Below are 21,262 nucleotides of genomic sequence, written 5' to 3' on the forward strand. Positions count from 1 at the left end.
TTTCTACAGTATTTGCCATGTACCGTATCAAACCTTTCAAGAAGTGTTCTTAAATCAACCAATCGATAACACTGTTAGTATTGTGACGCCTTCAAGAAAGTAATATTTCTCTCCGAGCTCCTCCACAGCATTTAAAAGACTTACAGTTGCACAAATGTTTAACCGGCGGAGCTGTGGCCACGAGAGGCTGGCGTAAGATAGGTGCACAAATGTTTAACCGGCGGGGCTGTGGCCAGGAGAGGCTGGCGTAAGCTGGTGGACAAACAGTCTGTTCTGGGCATGTTGTCAAAATATTGTTATAGTAGTTTTGCGCAACACACAGATGTAGAAACACATGCACACACACACAACCGGAGCTGGGGGTAGTTTTTCTCGATTTGCTTTGATACTTTTAACGAGGGGTCAAGTTCTAAATATTTACCTAATGAGCAGAACAGTGTTATTTATTTTTTTCAAAACTGTTGTTAATGCTAAGCACATTTTTGCAAAAGAGTAAACGCAACTCTCTACTAAAAACATAAAACTAATATGAGTAAGTTGTGTCAAAATTAAAATATTTGGGCACAGCTGATACATACTTGAATGTGAAACAATTGTTGATTAAGCAATTGTTTCTAATTCATGTATAAAATGTAACATCTGTGAGTTGCTGTTTGCCTGAATGGACCAAGCAAGGGTAAGGGAAGAGGTGGTTGTGTAGCTCGTTGTGAAATACAAAAAAATCGAATTATTGAAGATGTTGTCAATCATGGCCTTTCCATGAGACAGGTGGGTCCAGCCCAATTTCAGATGACCACCTGTGGCCTCAATAGTATGAAGATTCCAAAATATACAACCCCATACCACACTGTATTTTATTCTCTGTAAAAAAACTCCATACCACACTGTATTTTAATCTCTGTAGAAAATGCCATACCGCACTGTATTTTATTCTCTGTAAAAAACGCCATACCACACTGTATTTTAATCTCTGTAGAAAATGCCATACCGCACTGTATTTTATTCTCTGTAAAAAACAGTAAAGCCTTTGGTTTCTGTATCTTTATTCACTGAATTCTGTATGGACCCAAGAGCTCCAGCAAATGAGAAAATTTGAACATTTTAAATATTAGCTTGAACATTTTAGTTTGGACTCGGTCTGCAAGTAGTCTGATTCTGAGGAGTCCCAAATGGCATTTAGTTACAGATTTGGTGTATAATTCTGCTAATTTGTTTACAGGTTTAGTGTATGATTCTGCTAATTTGTTTACAGGTTTAGTGTATGATTCTGCTAATTTGTTTACAGGTTTAGTGTATGATTCTGCTAATTTGTTTACAGGTTTAGTGTATGATTCTGCTAATTTGTTTACAGGTTTAGTGTATGATTCTGCTAATTTGTTTACAGGTTTGGTGTATGATTCTGCTAATTTGTTTACAGGTTTAGTGTATGATTCTGCTAATTTGTTTACAGGTTTGGTGTATGATTCTGCTAATTTGTTTACAGGTTTTACAAGTTTGGTGTAAGAATCTGCTACATTTATTTACAGGTTTGGTGTTTGATTCTGCTGATTTATTTACAGGTTTGGTGTATGATTCTGCTAATTTGTTTACAGGTTTTACAGGTTTTGTTTACAGATTTGGTGTATGATTCTGCTAATTTGTTTACAGGTTTTACAGGTTTGGTGTATGATTCTGCTAATTTGTTTACAGGTTTTACAGGTTTGGTGTATGATTCTGCTAATTTGTTTACAGGTTTTACAGGTTTGGTGTATGATTCTGCTAATTTGTTTACAGGTTTTACAGGTTTGGTGTATGATTCTGCTAATTTATTTACAGGTTTGGTGTATGATTCTGCTAATTTATTTACAGATTTGGTGTATGATTCTGCTAATTTATTTACAGGTTTGGTGTATGATTCTGCTAATTTATTTACAGGTTTGGTGTATGATTCTGCTAATTTGTTTACAGGTTTGGGTCCTTGTTCCTTTTGGTCCAGTTTTAGTGTCTAAACGATTGTGAAAAACATGTGATCTAAACATTCACCATGATTACCATGGCAGGCCTGTACAACGGAGCTCCTGCCCCCCTGGGGAAACACAGAACCAAGGAAGACTGGTTCCTGTCTGACAATAATTGGTGCAAGCAGCATGCTGTGTTTTCCTATGATACACAAACTGCCCCCGCCGTGCCTTTCAATAATGATCATTTGATCAGTTCATTGTAAATGATCCTCTTAGTATTCAAATGTCACCACAATACGAAATCGGACTACAATAACTGACTATCAATAGCAACCGAGAGAGATTTTTTTTTTCTTTCTTTAATAAGATATCTACATTACATTAAGAACTCCCCACCCACACCCTGCACACACACAACCCAACCCCCATAAAAGCACATGGTGTGCTGCTACACCTCCTACATAAAAAAAAAAATTACACAATTGGACCTCATAACCCCCATAGTCCAACCACACAGACAGCCCCCCCAAGTCCCCAAACCTCCTCAAGTAGTTCAACACGGTCAATATGTTTGTAAAATTCAAATTCAACCCTAAGGCGCAGAGAGACCATCCCCCTAAATAACAACACTGGAGAGAGAGAGACTGAGAGAGACTGAGAGAGACTGAGAGACTGAGAGACTGAGAGACTGAGAGACTGAGAGAGAGAGAGAGAGAGAGAGAGAGAGACTGAAAGAGACTGAGAGAGACTGAGAGACTGAGAGAGAGAGAGAGAGAGAGACTGAGAGACTGAGAGAGGGACTGGGACTGAGAGAGAGAGAGAGACTGAGAGGGACTGAGAGACTGAGAGACTGAGAGACTGAGAGAGACTGAGAGACTGAGAGACTGAGAGAGAGAGAGAGACTGAGAGAGACTGAGAGAGACTGAGAGAGACTGAGAGACTGAGAGAGACTGAGAGACTGAGAGAGACTGAGAGAGACTGAGAGACTGAGAGACTGAGAGAGAGAGAGAGAGAGAGAGAGACTGAGAGACTGAGACAGGGACTGAGGCAGAAGCACCAATATGGAAACAAATCAGTTACGACGAACACTCAAACTGGATGAACACTTCAACTGGACAAACAGGACGAACACTCCAACAGGACGAACATGCTTTCTGTAGTTATATAGCAACAACCTTGACTCATCTCCCAATAGGATGTTAAGCAGTTATATTGTTCAACATTATGAACACAAAGTGTTGAGTAATTATGGGTCTTTGCTCTCCCACATCATTAACACTGAACCACAGTATCATAATTCATCAACGTTTGTCTCCGACAGATAGCTTTTGGTCCGAGGAAGTGCATTATATTTGACCCAACCCATCTGCTGTTTAATGAAACCCTGCACTTTAATGGAAAACCATAAAGTAGCAACAACTGATAGATGAATTTACTTTTAGAAAACAATATGTCTGAAAATTAGAAAGCTGTGAAAATTATATTCTGTTGAAAAGTAAAAATGTAATTCACAGTACTGAACAATAAACAGTTCCCTATAGGTGGATTATACTTATAATACAGAAAAACATAGCCTATGGGAGAACTTGTGTGTGACTACAGCAAGTATGAGAGAGTAGGCTAGGTAGTAGAGAGTAGGCTATATAATAGAGAGTAGGCTATATAATAGAGAGTAGGCTATGTATTAGAGAGAAGGCTATGTAATAGAGAGTAGGCTATGTAATAGAGAGTAGGCTATGTAATAGAGAGTAGGCTAGGTAATAGAGAGTAGGCTATGCAATAGAGAGTAGGCTGTGTAATAGAGAGTAGGCTATATAATAGAGAGTAGGCTATGTAATAGAGAGTAGGCTATGTAATAGAGAGTAGGCTATGTAATAGAGAGTAGGCTATATAATAGAGAGTAGGCTATGTAATAGAGAGTAGGCTATGTAATAGAGAGTAGGCTACAGTAACTATTCTGAATAAGGACTGCTTCATTGAAGGCATCCTCAATCTGTTCATGGCACAGAGCAATTCGTTCTTTTGCACACACACACACAACAAACACACACACACACAGAGTTGGTGTAAAACACCATCACAGTATTCCAGAGGCACCATCACCGCTATTTCCTGAAGTAGAATCTAATAACAATGCCAGGCATCTCTGCCCAGATAATGGGACAGCAAACCTGTCCTTTAAATGTGACCATTCCTCTTCTCCACAGCAGACTGGTGTTGTTCCATATTGTTCCAGATGGCACCCTACACATAACATGGCAACCAGTCCCATTTTCTCATCTAATTCCACTGTAAGATGTATCTTCAGAAGGGTATGTGACACTAACTGCTAGCCAGCATGAACAACATATAGCCATGACACTAGATGTGTCCAACAGCATATGTGACAATCAGAAAAAAGTATGCTCTATAGTTTGTTGGTTTGTTGTGTTTGTTGGTTTTCCTAAATTGAGTGGGGCAAAAAAGTATTTAGTCAGCCACCAATTGTGCGAGACAAAATGAGAAAAAAATTCCAGAAAATCACATTGTAGGATTTTTTTTGGAATTTATTGGTAAATTATGGTGGAAAATAAGTATTTGGTCAATAACAAAACTTCACCTCAATACTTTGTTGTATACCCTTTGTTGGCAATGATAGAGGTCAAAGATGTTCACACACTTGCTGGTATTTTGGCCCATTCCTCCATGCAGATCTCCTCTAGAGCAGTGATGTTTTGGGGCTGTCACTGGGCAACACAGACTTTCAACTCCTTCCAAAGATTTTCTATGGGGTTGAGATCTGGTGACTGGCTAGGCCACTCCAGGACCTTGAAAAGCTTCTTACGAAGCCACTCCTTCGTTGCCCGGGCGGTGTGTTTGGGATCATTGTCATGCTGAAAGACCCAGCCACGTTTCATCTTCAATGCCCTTGCTGATGGAAGGAGGTTTTCACTCAAAATCAAGTTGTCCTGGTCCCTTTGCAGAAAAACAGCCCCAAAGCATGATGTTTCCACCCCCATGCTTCACATTATGTATGGTGTTCTTTGGATGCAACATGAAGAGTTGAGTTTTTACGAAAAAGTTCTATTTTGGTTTCATCTGACCATATGACATTCTCCCAATCCTCTTCTGGACCATCCAAATGCTCTCTAGCAAACCTCAGACGGGCCTGGAAATGTACTGGCTTAAGCAGGGGGACACGTCTGGCACTGCAGGATATGAGTCTCTGGCGGCGTAATGTGTTACTGATGGTAGCCTTTGTTACTATGGTCCCAGCTCTCTGCAGGTCATTCACAAGGTCTGGGATTCTGGGATTTTTGCTCACCGTTCTTGTGATCATTTTGACCCCACGGGGTGAGATCTTGCGTGGAGCCCTGGATCGAGGGAGATTATCAGTGGTCTTGTATGTCTTCCATTTTCTTATAATTGCTCCCACAGTTGATTTTTTCACACCAAGCTGTTTACCTATTGCAGATTCAGTCTTCCGAGCCTGGTGCAGGTCTACAATTTTGTTTCTTAGCCATTGTGGAGTTTGGAGTGTGACTGAGGTTGTGGACAGGTGTCTTTTATACTCATAACAAGTTCAAACAGGTGCCATTAATACAGGTAACGAGTGGAGGACAGAGGAGCCTCTTAAAGAAGAAGTTACAGGTCTGTGAGAGCCAGAAATCTTGCTTGTTTGTAGGTGACCAAATACCTATTTTACAGATGAATTTACCAATAAATTCATTAAAAATCCTACAATGTGATTTTCTGGATTTTGTTTCCTCATTTTGTCTCTTATAGTTGAAGTGTACCTATGATGAAAATGACAGGCCTCTCATCTTTTTAAGTGGGAGAACTTGCACAATTGGTGGCTGACTAAATACTTTTTTGCCCCACTGTATTTTTCCTAAAAATACTGGAGATGAATGCTGTCTATGTTAAAAGCTACAGGATAATGGGTCTACAATGCTGTGTGTTGAAAGCTGCAGGATAATTGATGTGCATTATGTGTTGAAAGCTGCAGGATAATGGTTGTACCTGCTGTGTATTGAGAGCTGCAGGATAATGGATGTACATGCTGTGTGTTGGAAGCTGTAGGATAATGGACGCACATGCTGTGTTGAAGGTTGCAATATAATGAATGTGCATGCTGTGTGTTGAAAGTTGTGGTTTGAAGGCTGCTGAATAATGGATGTATATGCTGTGTTTCGAAGGTTGCTGGATAATGATGTACATGTTGTGTGTTGAAAGCTGCAGGATAATGGATGCACATGCTTTGTTTTGATGGCTGCTGGATAATGGATATACATGATGTATTTTGAAAGTGAGGTGTAATTCCTCTAACTTCTCACTTTTGCAACATAGTTACTGTTATTGTTGTCTGTCTGGCTGTTACCCAGATACTTGACAGACAGAAAGAGGGAGTAAGGAAGCTTTTAAATGCATCCTACTAGATAATGCATATAGATAATGGGACCGAAATGTAGCTAACAGCTTTTAAACACTTCCTACTAGATAATGTATAAAGTTGCAGGTACTTAGATGTTGCAAACTGCTTTCAAACACTTTCTACTAGATAATGTATAATGATACTGAAGCTGAGATGTAGCTAACTGCATGTAGATATTTTCTATTTTCTACTAGATAATGTATAAAGATACTGTGGCTGAGATCTAGCTAACTGCACTTAAACCCTTTTTAATAGATAATGTATGAAGACACAATGACTGGGATATAGCTAACTGCTTTTAAACACGTTCTACTGAGACAGATTCTGACATTAAAAAAATCTCTTCCTGGCCTCCTTCCCCACTAATTAATCAACATAGCCCCAATTTCGTCCCAAATGACTCCCTATTTCCTGTACCTAGTGCATTACTTTTCACATTATGTTGAACCACTGGTCTCTGGTCAAACGTAGTGCAATATGTAGGTATGCTTCCCCTGTGTTCCAGATGATAGTTAGACTGCACCTCATTATTAACGGTATTTCTCCTTTCTCAGTGAACTGCCAAAGATGCCCTTTAGCATGTGGTTATAGGTCACACACAATATCAACCACAGACAGACAGGCAGGAATAAAGGCTCAAACTTTAACAGCACTAAACCTATCTGCCCCCCAGCCACCGCACACCCTCCACCGGCATCTCCCCCTCCTCTCCCTACCTGGCCCTCCTCTCTCCCTACCCCTCCCCTGTCCCTCCCACTTCTCTGTCCCTCCCCCTCCTCTCTACCACACCCTCCCCCTCCTCAATCCCTACCCATCCCCTGTCCCTCCTCTCTCCCTACCCCTCCCCTGTCCCTCCTCTCTCCCTACCCCTCCCCTGTCCCTCCCACTTCTCTGTCCCTCCCCCTCCCCTCCCCCTCCTCTGTCCCTCCCCCTCCTCTCTACCACACCCCCCCCCCTCTGTCCCTACTCCCCACTCCACTCCAACTCCCCCTCTTCTCTCTCCACCCCTCCCACTCCAAGTCCCCCTTCTCTCTCCCTGCCCCTCCCTGTCCAATCTCCTCCCTTCTTGTCCACTCAGCTCCTTCACTCTCCACTTCTATCCTCTCCTCCTTTCCTCTGATCCCCTCTCCCTCTGTCTCCCTCACTCTCCTCTCCCTCTGTCTCCCTCACTCTCCTCTCTGTCTTTCTCCCTCTCTCCCCTTCTCTCGAGGAGTTATAATCCTGCCTCACACTTTTAGATTGACCCATTACTTCTGCTCTAAGCTTCTTTGTTTGAAAATTGATTTAGTCACACCTCTGGACACTAGAGGGCAAAACCTCCGGCTTCAAACAGATGGAGCAACCGTGAGTCCACACTGCCAAATACAGGATTCATGTGGTCAGAGTATAGTATTGTGTGTGAGCATCTGTGTGCGTTGGTGCTGACAATCACAGTCCATTCTCCTCACCGTAAACAATAATAAACAATAACTCACCATATTTATTGATGAAACTGGTCCAATGCTGTTCACGTAGATGTCCACATCAATGATGGTTGGTTTAACTGCAAAGAAGGCCAAACAAAAGCATTAGCAAAGGAAACCTGAACACATGCACCCATCTGCCTATGCATATATCCATTCCTGCAGTCATCCACAGGAGGACAGTCTCTTCAGTATCTTCTGTGTAAGGAGAGTTCTGTACAAAGGGTGGACAGAAAGCTGCTTCATTACCAATAGCATGAAGGGGGCAATATACTGACCAGCCGAATGCCCTGGCTTTGACACGACAACCTCTTGACCAAAATGAATATGTTAATCGTCATCCCACCTGATGTTTCTCTATGGACCATTGTATTGGAAGAAATTAGGGTGGTGAAGGGAGCAGGGAGGATAGAGCTGAGCTGTAGGAGGAAGGAGCAGGAAGGAAAGAGCAGGGAGCAGGGAGGATAGAGCTGAGCGGTAGGAGGAAGGAGCAGGAAGGAAAGAGCAGGGAGGTGTGGTTAGTGTAGCCCATGAGGTGCATCATTAACTGGGGAGTCGTTAACTGTGCAGCACCTCTGATCTCTATCTCTGTGTGTGTGTGTATGTATATATATATTTGTGTGTGTGTGTGAGTGCGTGCACTTCTGTTCCTTGAGCAGCAGCCAGGCTGACAGTATGTTATGTCCTGTAGACACCTGGCTACTATTTAAAGAGAGAGTCCCAAAGGGCGTAGGTACTATGCAGTGCCATTCTGCCTACATGGGCTCTACAAATAAAGGGTACTGCTTGGAAGGAGGTAGGCAGGTAGCTAGCCAAGTAGGCCAGATTTGTCAGGCACATTGGATTCCTTCCTCCATGTTCCACTTAATAACCCAACATAGGCTCTTTTATTTCTCGATGACAGTGTCGTGGTTGTTGTTGTGCCATCTTATTAATGCTCTTGCGTTGTATTGGGGGATTAATTTGACTGGCGTATACAGAAATTGGCCAGTGTGTCTGGCCTTTAGGTGAAGTGTGTGTTCCTACTTCTGATGACGGTCTGTCCAGTGACCATTGGTTGGTTTATAAGGAGATGAGATGTAATTGGGCCAGAGATTCATCTGACATCTGTTTAGGCTGACAGTTGCCATTAGAACACGGCCCATAGGCCTCCTCTCTCTCTCTCTCTCTCTTTCTTTCTCCTCTCCTGTCTCCCCCTCTCCTGTCCTCTCTTTCTCCTCTCCTGTCTCCCCCTCTCCACTCCTCTCTCTCTTTCTCCTCGCCTCACCCTCTCCTCTCCAGTCCTCTCCTCTCTTTCTCCCCTCCTCTCCTCTTTCTCCCTCTCTCCTTACCTCTCTTTCTCCTCCCACCTCCTCTCTTGTCTTGTGATAACAGTCAGGTTGTGTCCAATGACCTTTCGTTGGCTTAGAAGGAGGTGAACTATAATTGAGCCAGAGGTTTTTCTGACATTTTTCAGTGTCAGTAGCCATTTGAAACAGGCACAGTATGACATCTCTCTCTTCTTCTCTGGCTCCCCTCTCTCTTCTCGGTCTCCCCTCTCTCTTCTCTGTCTCCCCTCTCTCTTCTCTGTCTCCCCTCTCTCTTCTCGGTCTCCCCTCTCTCTTCTCGGTCTCCCCTCTCTCTTCTCGGTCTCCCCTCTCTCTTCTCGGTCTCCCCTCTCTCTTCTCTGTCTCCCCTCTCTCTTCTCTGTCTCCCCTCTCTCTTCTCGGTCTCCCCTCTCTCTTCTCGGTCTCCCCTCTCTCTTCTCGGTCTCCCCTCTCTCTTCTCGGTCTCCCCTCTCTCTTCTCGGTCTCCCCTCTCTCTTCTCGGTCCCTCATATCTTTCCTGCCTCCATTTGTCTTCCCTCTATTCCCTCATTTATCTCTTCCCATCTCTCTTCCCCCTTTAACCTCGTTTTTCCTCTCTCCTCTGTTTGTCTCACCTCTTTAATTCCACAGAAATCTCCCTCTCTCCTCTCCCTCCCTCTCTCCTCTTTCTCCCTCCCTCTCTCTCCTGTCTCCCTTTTCTGTGCCCAGTTGTACCAATTTCAGGACCCAGAACAGACTGTCTGAAGCATCTGGAATATCCCATTAACACCATTAGGTGACTTCATGTTAATTAACAGAGGGCAAACCACTCTTTGCCTAGTTAGTGCTGATTAAGACCACCTGGTAACGCCCAGGTCATAGCCGCGAGAAGTAGGGCTGATGAGGGAGCTGCAGCCCCCCCCCCCCACTGTAGTATCAGCACCCCACCCCCCACTGTAGTATCAGCACCCCACCCCCCACTGTAGTATCAGCACCCCACCCCCCACTGTAGTATCAGCCAACCCCCCCCCCACCCCCCACTGTAGTATCAGCACCCCACCCCCCACTGTAGTATCAGCCAACCCCCCCCCACCCCCACTGTAGTATCAGCCCCCCCCCACTGTAGTATCAGCCCCCCCCCCCAAACCTCCACTGTAGTATCAGCACCCCACCCCATTGTAGTATCAGCCTCCCTGACGGGATTCTGAAAGTCACTTTTAGCTTGGAGCTGACAGCCAACAATTTCCACATCTCTTTCCAAATCATTTCCACAACACCTCCAAAGTCTTTCAGAGAATGTGAACCCACATTCTCACACTCACACACAAACACCTGTTACCCGTTATTGCTATCAAACTGAGAGCTGGAAATGTTCTCCCGTTAAAAAAAAACTATGGTTACACAGTATTTAGATGTTACTACTGTTACCAAAACCTCTTTAGATGTTCAGTAGGTAGTAATATTACTATCAACAAACTTTCAACAAGCTATCTGTTGATAAATAATTGAAGGTTAAGGTTAGGTTTAGAATAAGCTTTAGGGTAAGGGTTAATGTTGGGTTTAGTAGATAGTTTGTTAAAATGTCACTGATAATCAGTAGAGCCCCTACAGAAACACTTTTTTCCAAAATAAAGTGTTCCCAAAACTACAACCAAATAGCACCCTATAAGGAAAGCCTACCAGGTGGGTCTCTGTATGCAGACAGACAGCTATTCTGTTATATCCCCGATTCAGATAAACACCCACACTCTTGACATTGTTATTAGCTCTTGCTGCCCAGACAGACAGAGACTGGCTAGTTCATTACAACTGAATGGTACTCAGTCTGACTGTCTGAGAGAGAGATGTGATAGAAAAATCTACAATGTGATAAGAATCTTTGTTCTTGTTAAACTGCCCTTTAATGCTAAGGCAGCAAGAGGAGAGAAGGATTGTATGCAAATCTTTCTTTTATGTGTAGGAAAATGAGCATCCTGTTATTCTCATGGCCTGTACATGAACACAGGTGGTGTCAGGTGATTTATACTATCCTATGTACAGTGTATTCCATGTCATTTGGTTTCACCTTATAAGGAAAGATTTAATGTGCCCCGTGGATCATGCTAACTTAGATCCATATATACACATCAGCTATAAGCCCCAGAAAGGGGGGAATTCAGCGAAAGTTGCATTACAGCGTGTAACTCTGATTTCCACCTGAGCTCAGAATACAAGCGCTGCCACTGATTTCCGCAACACTCACTTTTTATTTCGGTAACTAGAAATATCCACTACAGAGAGGGAAAGATATCCACTACAGAGAGGGAAAGAGAGGGAGTGAGCGATGGAGCAATGGAGCGACAGACAGAGTGGGGACCTCCACGGACCTGCCCAGGGACTGATTTGTCCTTCTGTTTCACTGATGCCCTTCTGTTTGCGTCCTCCATGCCACCCTCCATGTGTCTGTTAAAGTGCTCTGGGCTCCAGCGGAGCCCTGTGGACTCTGGTGAAAAGTGATGCAACTCATAGTGAGCGGAGGCGGCAGGCATCCTGGTTTCCATACATGTCCCTGTTGTCCTACGACGGGCCCTCTGGTGACCCGTGTCCCACACACTGTCCTCCCGGAGACTGACCATGGATTTAGGTCCACCGCCTAGATAAATGCAGACGTGCTCCCCAGGTATCTGTAGAGTCTTGCACGTTATGTTTTATGTTGCGCATTGCTAGCACTGCTGGAGGCTTTGCTTTGTGAAGCCTTGGCTCTACGTTCTGTTGTGGCTATATATGCTCTGTTTTATACATGATTACTGACAGATAGCCGTTCAGCTGATGGCTATATGTTTGCTATTAAGAGCAGACAAATGCTTTCTATGCCAAACCTTAAATCTTATTCTATGTCGACTTCAAAGGTAATTACTGTTCTACTTAATGCAGAGAAATTCGCATAAACATGCCTTTTTTCGTTTTAGGTTTGCCAACATCTCTCTTTCAAGTTGGTTCTTGAATTTCTGCATTCCTTTAATGTCTGCCACATCCAGTTAATTTTCAGTCAGGGAAATTGCATGAACATGAGTTTCAACACAAATGGACTGTTTGTCAATTGAAAATGTATCAAGAACTTGTACATCAGCTAATCACATTGCTGAAGTAAAATCAGGGCGAGATGAATATAAAACATGAGAAAATAGGTTGTTGACTTACACGTAATCTAGTTATTTAGATTGACTCAAACAATGTATGTGATGAAAAATATGTTGTGTTTCAAGTGTATGTGAAAGAAAATGTTATTTATAATGTGTAATTTTGTCACTGCAAAGTATTCTCAAGCTTTATCAATAGATAGTCCAGCTATTTTAAGGCATAAAAAAATTGGGGCTGATTTATATAGTAGTTGCATATTCTTTGCACCTAATAATTGCGCGAAGACTGCGACCCACTGACCCCACGAGGCGCTGGGTATCTTCTCTAGTAAAGCTCGGCCTGTACTCAAGCCATTATCAGTTGTCATTTGTTTAGAGTTATTTTGGCCTAAAGTCTAATCTTCAGAAAATTCGGGCCAATTGGAATTACCACTGTTCAATTGGAATTACCACTAGAAAGGCCAAGCGGGCCATTCTGCCAGAACATTTAATTAAAATATAATTAAAATGTAAATATCTCTGCCTTTTTTCCTGGCATGTCCCCTTCAGTCGTTTGCATTTTCTTAAGTATATTACACATTGAATTTGGGTTTCAAAGAACAAGTTTTAACTTGCCAGTGGCTCCAATACATGCTGTCACATGTAAATAATCTGTTTGGATTGTGGGAACCGTTTGCAGTGTGCTAAGCTGCGAAGTGCAGTAGGTTCCTTCCACGGAATGAAGAAATGGATACGCAATTAAAACAGTCAAAGAAATGACTGGCATTAATATGTTTTGCCATATTGCTTTATTAATAAAAATGCATTTAATTAAATGAAATGTGAACTGTCTCGACCCCTGGACACAGCACATGCTGTTATAAATATCTGAGTGTGGGTTTATGGTAGAGGCTTTCTGTTTGTTTGAGTGTGAATCAATTAATGTCTTGCATTGCATGGGGATTGGGAAAGCAGTGTCTTATCTGAGTAAAAGGATTCAAACGTGACGTCCCTGCATTAAGTTACGAGTAACTCTTCGTGTTACAATACCTGTTACAAGTACCTGTCTCAGTCCCTGTTTTACGCTGCTATATTATTGTGCCAGGGGAGTAGGGTCAGTTCTCCTTCCCCACTATAAATCCTTGTAGATCTAAAGAATGCATTTTCTAAATTTCCCCTGTCTCCTGCCCTCTTTTAAACTTAGGAGGATATGAGGTCTTGGCCCACACCTCTGGAGTACCAGGCTTGAAAGACTTGTTGCAGTCCCTGTCCAAAGTCTTCTGACCTGGACTAGGTTTAAATAGGCTCTGGACTCCGCCCACATTCATTTATTAATTATTACAATTTGTACTCTTAATATTTTCACCTGGCACAGCCAGAAGAGGACTGGTCACCCCTCTGAGGCTGGTTCCTCTCTAGGTTTCTTCCTTAATTTCAGCCTTCTTGGGAAGTTTTTCCTAGCCACTGAAATTCAACACTATTGTTGTTTGCTCCTTGGGGTTTAAGGCCGGGTGTTTTGTAAAAGCCCTTTGTGACAACTACTGATGTAATAAGGGCTTTATAAATACATTTGATTGATTGATTAGTCACTTTTTTCCATTGCAATGCTTAGGGCTTGTATAATATGATGTTTCATCATAGGAAAATGTTTTGGAAAATAAAAAATGATAAATAAAGTTATAATGCTCGATGATTTCTGCTCTATGTAGATGTGATATGTATGTTCTGTCCTTAATAGGCTCTGTGCACAAGTGTATGGACGAAGTTCTGCTTTAGCCAGATGTCGCCACTTTAGTTTCCGGTTTACTTACGGCGATCACCCGCGTTGCCCAAAATTTCCGTTTTTAGTAGATGTCTCCAAGACCTGCCTAAAATAAGCATTAGTGATGTCCATCGAATTGTTGATTCTGGTCCCCTGGTCCAACAAGCAAGCGGAACAAGGGATTCAAACTCTACGTATCGAGTTATCTGCACAACTACGAGGGTAAGTTACTGTGGTGTAAGTTAGTTAGCGTTGTGTTCCTTTTTAGTGTAGTATTAGGCAGGACAATAGAACGCATACAAACTCACCCTAGCCTCAAAAAAGCACCAAAACAGGTCTCCTCTTTTATTTTACTACTGTAACCTCATTTCACAACGAAACTGAATAATAACAACTGGCATAGGAAGTAAACATCTGGTCCTATATGATATTAATTGCGCTTAAACCTGCGTTACGTGGAAGTTCATTAAAAAAATCGCTTTTTCTGACTGTTTCTAGTCTAGCGTTTGAAGTCATTGAATGGCGGAAGCCATATTTTATTAAAAAGAGGACATTCTCCTAATTAAAATGACGCCCCACTTGTACCTTTATAATTAAATGAGTCACGTATATTATATATTTTCTTCGTTTCCACAAGCATGTTGCAGCTAAGAAACTATTCTGTCTTGAAGGCAACAAAAAGAAAAGTTTACAAGAATGTTTTTTTGCGGCAAAATGCTCTACGGGACCATTTCTGTTATGTGGGTGGAGCAGGGGGGGGGGGGGGGACGGACGGACGGACCAGAGACAGTGCAGATGGATCTGTAGCGGTGGCTGCGATCTGGCAGCGTAGAAGTGGCCAGGCTGAGTATTTATTTTATAGAGCTTTTGATTCTTTAACAGGTTGCAGCTGATGGGGATCTGCTCTGCCTCCAGTCTCCCCTCACACCATAACACAAACCTGTCTCCCCTCACACAATAACACAAACCTGTCTCCCCTCACACAATTACATACACATGTCTCCCCTCACACAATTACATACACCTGTCTCCCCTCACGCAATTACACAAACCTGTCTCCCCTCACACAATAACACAAACCTGTCTCCCCTCACACAATTACATACTCATATCTCCCCTCACGCAATTACACAAACCTGTCTCCCCTCACACAATAACTCAAACCAGTCTCCCCTCACATAATCACTTACACCTGTCTCCCCTCACACAATCACTTACACCTGTCTCCCCTCACACAATCACATAGAGAGAGAGAGAGGGAAAGAGCACTGAGGGAGTGGTGGCAGGTTTAGGGAGACAAAGTTTGAGAAGTAGAGGGCGTGGCTGGGGCAGATGTAACCATGTCTTCTAGGAAGTGCCAAATGACTGTCAGATCGTGGACAAGCACTTCACTGGATTTCCTATAAGGAAGTGAACTGTACGTACTGTTCCTCAGATACAGACAGCTTTTTAAGTCTTCAACCTGCACAGTTTTCTTAAAATGTATTCATGCCATTTCTTATAGACATCTCACAATATATAAATGTAGTCATTCTTGTTACTTTTTATCCTTGCGCTGCATCAGGATATCTTAATGTTCTCATCTTAAAACAATCTGTTAACGTTTTTAATTTGTGGGTATTTATAATCTTCAGTTTATTTGTTACAAAAACTGACAAGAAATCTGACAATGAGGACTGGGATATGTGTGGGAGAGGGTTAGAGGAGGAGTGGGGTATGTGTGGGAGAGGGTTAGAGGAGGAGTGGGATATGTGTGGGAGAGGGTTAGAGGAGGACTGGGGTATGTGTGGGAGAGGGTTAGAGGAGGACTGGGGTATGTGTGGGAGAGGGTTAGAGGAGGACTGGGGTATGTGTGGGAGAGGGTTAGAGGAGGACTGGGGTATGTGTGGGAGAGGGTTAGAGGAGGACTGGGGTATGTGTGGGAGAGGTTTAGAGGAGGACTGGGGTATGTGTGGGAGAGGGTTAGAGGAGGAGTGGGGTATGTGTGGGAGAGGGTTAGAGGAGGAGTGGGATATGTGTGGGAGAGGGTTAGAGGAGGAGTGGGATATGTGTGGGAGAGGGTTAGAGGAGGAGTGGGGTATGTGTGGGAGAGGGTTAGAGGAGGAGTGGGGTATGTGTGGGAGAGGGTTAGAGGAGGACTGGGGTATGTGTGGGAGAGGGTTAGAGGAGGACTGGGGTATGTGTGGGAGAGGGTTAGAGGAGGACTGGGGTATGTGTGGGAGAGGGTTAGAGGAGGACTGGGGTATGTGTGGGAGAGGGTTAGAGGAGGAGTGGGGTATGTGTGGGAGAGGGTTAGAGGAGGACTGGGGTATGTGTGGGAGAGGGTTAGAGGAGGAGTGGGGTATGTGTGGGAGAGGGTTAGAGGAGGAGTGGGATATGTGTGGGAGAGGGTTAGAGGAGGAGTTTGTATTTGTGTATTTGCTATGTATGTTTGTTATGTAATGATGCTTTTGTCTGTATGTGTTTTATTTTTTATCGGTGTTTATTGGACCCCCTCAAATGAGATGCTACATCTTGTGGGGCTGTCCAAGCAATATTTTCAATTCAATATTGTATTCATGTAATATTGTATAACACTCCTACTCTTATAGTAACATTAATTTATTACCAAATGAACACTTTCTGTCCAGATATGTAATGTAGCTTAAAAAAACATCTCTTGCACAATACTATTTACACTTGAGGCCCACTGGAATCCCTACTCTCTTGTGGTATTTGTGTCAACCAGGTGGAGTATCTCAGCCTTCAGGCCTAGACAGAGATGCAGAGGATAAGGGTGACTGTCGCAATAATACGGATGTCATAGTGATGATATAGTCAAGATTATGGTACTGGTAATAGTGATGGTTATCGTGATAGTCATAGTCATGATCACAGTGATGGTCATTATGATGGTAAAAGCGATGTCATAGTGATAGTAACAATAATGGTAATAGTGATTATCATAGGGATGTTTAAGTGATAGTGATGTCATAATGATGGTAATAGCGATGTCATAGTGATAGTAAAAATAATGGTAATAGTGATTATCATAGGGATGTTTAAGTGATAGTGATGTCATAATGATGGTAATTTGATGGTTAGTGTGATGGTTGTAGTCATTGTCAGAGTGATGGTAATAATAATGGTAATAGTGATTATCATAGGGATGTTTAAGTGATAGTGATGTCATAATGATGGTAATTTGATGGTTAGTGTGATGGTTGTAGTCATTGTCAGAGTGATGGTAATTGTGATGTTCATTGTGATGGTAAACGTGATTGCAGGAAATTGTCTATGTTAGAAATGGCACCATGTTCCCTAATAAAGGCTGTTTAGGTATTACGGTAGTTAGTCTGTATGGAATAGTATATCATTTGAGATGCAGGCATAATTTTCCAGCATTATTTTCTCATCTGCATGCTGTTCAGCTCCTCGCTGTCCCTCAGGAGACTGTAAAGTGCTTTGGCCTCGCCTGGCCTTACGCTGTCGCATGTTTGACTCGCAATGATTTACTGCATAACACAGGCCAACCATTCCTCTGTACACCCTGATGCACTGTTTATAGGCTCTAAGTGAAGCGTTCTGACTAATCATAGAGGCTGTCTAGGTTGGATACACAGTGAAGTTCTCAACACAAATGGCACCCTATTCCTTATATAGACAAGGCCAGAAGTGGGCACTCTTAAGGCAATAGGGTCCTATTTGGGACGTACATCTGTTGATGTGTTCACATTGGGAATGAAAGAGAATAGCCTCTGATTACAGACTCCAGAGCATTTCAAGAACATATATATGTATATATTAAGGGGTATAATGTATATATGTATATATTAAAGGGTATTATGTATATATGTATATATTAAGGGGTATAATGTATATATGTGTGTGTGTGTATATATATATATATATTAAGGGGTATAATGTATTTATGTATATTTTAAGGGGTATAATGTATGTATATATATTATAGTGGTATATATTAAGTGGTATAATGTATATATGTATATGTTAAGGGGTATAATGTATATATGTATATACAAACCCGATTCCAAAAAAGTTGGGACACTGTACAATTATGAATAAAAACAGAATGCAATTATGTGGAATTTTCAAATTTCAATATTTTATTCAGAATACAACATGGATGACATATCAAATGATCAAACTGAGAAAATGTATCACTTTAAGGGAAAAATAAGTTGATTTTAAATTTCATGGCATCAACACATCTCAAAAAAGTTGGGACAAGGCCATGTTTACCACTGTGTGGCATCCCCTCTTCTTTTTATAACAGACTGCAAACGTCTGGGGACTGAGGAGACAAGTTGCTCAAGTTTATGAATAGGAATGTTGTCCCATTCTTGTCTAATACAGGCTTCTAGTTGCTCAACTGTCTTAGGTCTTCTTTGTCGCACCTTCCTCTTTATGATGCGCCAAATGTTTTCTATGGGTGAAAGATCTGGACTGCAGGCTGGCCATTTCAGTACCCGGATCCTTCTTCTATGCAGCCATGACATTGTTACTGATGCAGTATGTGGTCTGGCATTGTCATGTTGGAAAATGCAAGGTCTTCCCTGAAAGAGACGACATCTGGATGGGAGCATATGTTGTTCTAGAACTTGGATATAACTGTCAGCATTGATGGTGCCTTTCCAGATGTGTAGGCTGCCCATGCCACACACACTCATGCAACTCCATACCATCAGAGATGCAGGATTCTGAACTGAGCGCTGATAACAATTTTAGTTCGGATGACATGGCGTCACAGTTTTCCAAAATGAACTTCAAATTTTGATTTGTCTGACCACAGAACACTTTTCCACTTTGCCACAATCCATTTTAAATGATCCTTGGCCCAGAGAAAACGCCTGCGCTTCTGGATCCTGTTTAGATACGGCTTCTTTTCTGACCTATAGAGTTTTAGCTGGCAACGGCGAATGGCACAGTGGATTGTGTTCACCGACAATGTTTTCTGGAAGTATTCCTGAGCCCATGTTGTGATTTCCATCACAGTATCATTCCTGTATGTGATGCAGTGCCGTCTGAGGGCCCGAAGATCACGGGCATCCAGTATGGTTTTCCGGCCTTGACCCTTACGCACAGAGATTGTTCCAGATTCTCTGAATCTTTGGATGATATTATGCACTGTAGATGATGATAACTTCAAACTCTTTGCAATTTTTCTCGGAGAAACTCCTTTCTGATATTGCTCCACTATTTTTCGCCACAGCATTGGTGGAATTGGTGATCCTCTGCCCATCTTGACTTCTGATAGACACTGCCACTCTGAGAGGCTCTTTTTATACCCAATCATGTTGCCAATTGACATAATAAGTTGCAAATTGGTCCTCCAGCTGTTCCTTATCTGTACATTTAACTTTTCCGGCCTCTTATTGCTATCTGTCCCAACTTTTTTGGAATGTGTAGCTCTCATGAAATCCAAAATATTTGGCATGACATTACAAAATGTCTCAATTTCAATATTCGATATGTTATCTATATTCTATTGTAAATTAAATATAAGTTTATGAGATTTGTAAATTATTCCATTCCTTTTTTGGAATCGGGTTTGTATTAAGGGGTATAATGTATATATGTGTGTGTATATATGTACAGTGGGGAGAACAAGATACACTGACGATTTTGCAGGTTTTCCTACTTACAAAGCATGTAGAGGTCTGTAATTTTTATCATAGGAACTCTTCAACTGTGAGAGAAAAATCCAGAAAATCACATTGTATGATTTTTTTATAATTAATTAGCATTTTATTGCATGACATAAGTATTTGATCACCTACCATCCAGTAAGAATTCCATCTCTCACAGACCTGTTCGTCTTTCTTTAAGAAGCCCTCCTGTTCTCCACTCATTACCTGTATTAACTGCACCTGTTTGAACTCGTTACCTGTATAAAAGACACCTGTCCACACACTCAAACAGACTCCAACCTCTCCACAATGTCCGAGACCAGAGAGCTGTGTAAGGACATCAGGGAAATAATTGTAGACCTGCACAAGGCTGGGATGCGCTACAGGACAATAGGCAAGCAGCTTGGTGAGAAGGCAACAACTGTTGGCGCAATTATTAGAAAATGGAAAAAGTTCAAGATGACGATCAATCTCCCTCGGTCTGGGGCTCCATGCAAGATCTCACCTCATGGGGCATCAATGATCATGAGGAAGGTGAGAGATCAGCCCAGAACTACACGGCAGAACCTTCCCTCAGTAAGAGCATTGAAGATGGGTCGTTGCTGGGTCTTCCAGCATGACATCGACCTGAAACACACAGCCAGGGCAACTAAGGAGTGGCTCCGTAAGAAGCATCTCAAGGTCCTGGAGTGACCTAGCCAGTCTCCAGACCTGAACCCAATAGAAAATCTTTGGAGGGAGCTGAAAGTCTGTATTGCCCAGCGACAGCCCGGAAACCTGAAGGATCTGGAGAAGGTCTGTATGGAGGAATGGGACAAAATCCCTGCTGCAGTGTGTGCAAACATGATCAAGAACTACAGGAAACGTATTATCTCTGTAATTGCAAACAAAAGTCCTGTACCAAATATTAAGTTCTGCTGTATGTACTTATGTCATGCAAATTAATTACTTAAAAATCATACAATGTGATTTTCTGGATTTATTTTTTTAGATTCCATCTCTCACAGTTGAAGTGTACCTATGATAAAAAAATTAAAAAAATTACAGCTCTACATGCTTTGTAAGTAGGAACCCCTGCAAAATCGGCAGTGTTTCAAATACTTGTTCTCCCCACTGTTTGTATATGTATTAAGGGGTATAATGTTTATATGTATATATTAAGAGGTATAATGTATTGTTCTCACCCTGAAACTCCACAAACCTACCCTGCCATCACCTGACTCCTTGCGACCTCTTGACATTTGAACTTTGCCTCCAGTGTTGGTGTCAGCTCACTTCATCATTAAATTCCCTGCAGTTAAACTTCACCTCTTCTCTTGCTCTAAAAAACATTGTCTTGAGCCAGGGCCAGAAAGCACAGCTAAATGCCCTTTTTGTGACAGGGTGCATTAGCTTAATTAGATGCTGTATTTCTCTTTACAAGCCACAAGGAAACCCTGCCCTGAGAAGGATTGGAATAAGTGCTATGGCCACTCAACTCTCTAAGACTAATGCACTTTTTTAATGTCATAGCCACTTATTTCCCTAAGCGAAATACACTTTGTTACGGTCATGGCCCGGTTCTCTGGGTCTCTGGCTCTTGGATTGGTCAGTGAGCTGGGTCTCTGGCTTTTGGTTTGGTCAGTGGGCTGGGTCTCTGGCTCTTGGATTGGTCAGTGGGCTGGGTCTC

General features: G+C 42.3%; 1 protein-coding gene across 1 annotated transcript in view; it reads right to left on the minus strand.

The window, feature by feature from the left end:
• The window catches only part of LOC105027379 (gamma-aminobutyric acid type A receptor subunit gamma3), a 130,288-nt gene that overhangs the window by 85,452 nt on the left and 23,574 nt on the right, over nucleotides 1-21,262 (minus strand). Inside the window, exon 3 of the mRNA XM_013134824.4 lies at nucleotides 7,830-7,897. Within this exon, the coding sequence (XP_012990278.3) occupies nucleotides 7,830-7,897 (68 nt within the window). The remainder of the gene's footprint in view (nucleotides 1-7,829; nucleotides 7,898-21,262) is intronic.

Source organism: Esox lucius, chromosome 8 (genome assembly GCF_011004845.1).
Source record: "Esox lucius isolate fEsoLuc1 chromosome 8, fEsoLuc1.pri, whole genome shotgun sequence".
Classification (NCBI taxonomy): Eukaryota; Metazoa; Chordata; class Actinopteri; order Esociformes; family Esocidae; genus Esox; species Esox lucius.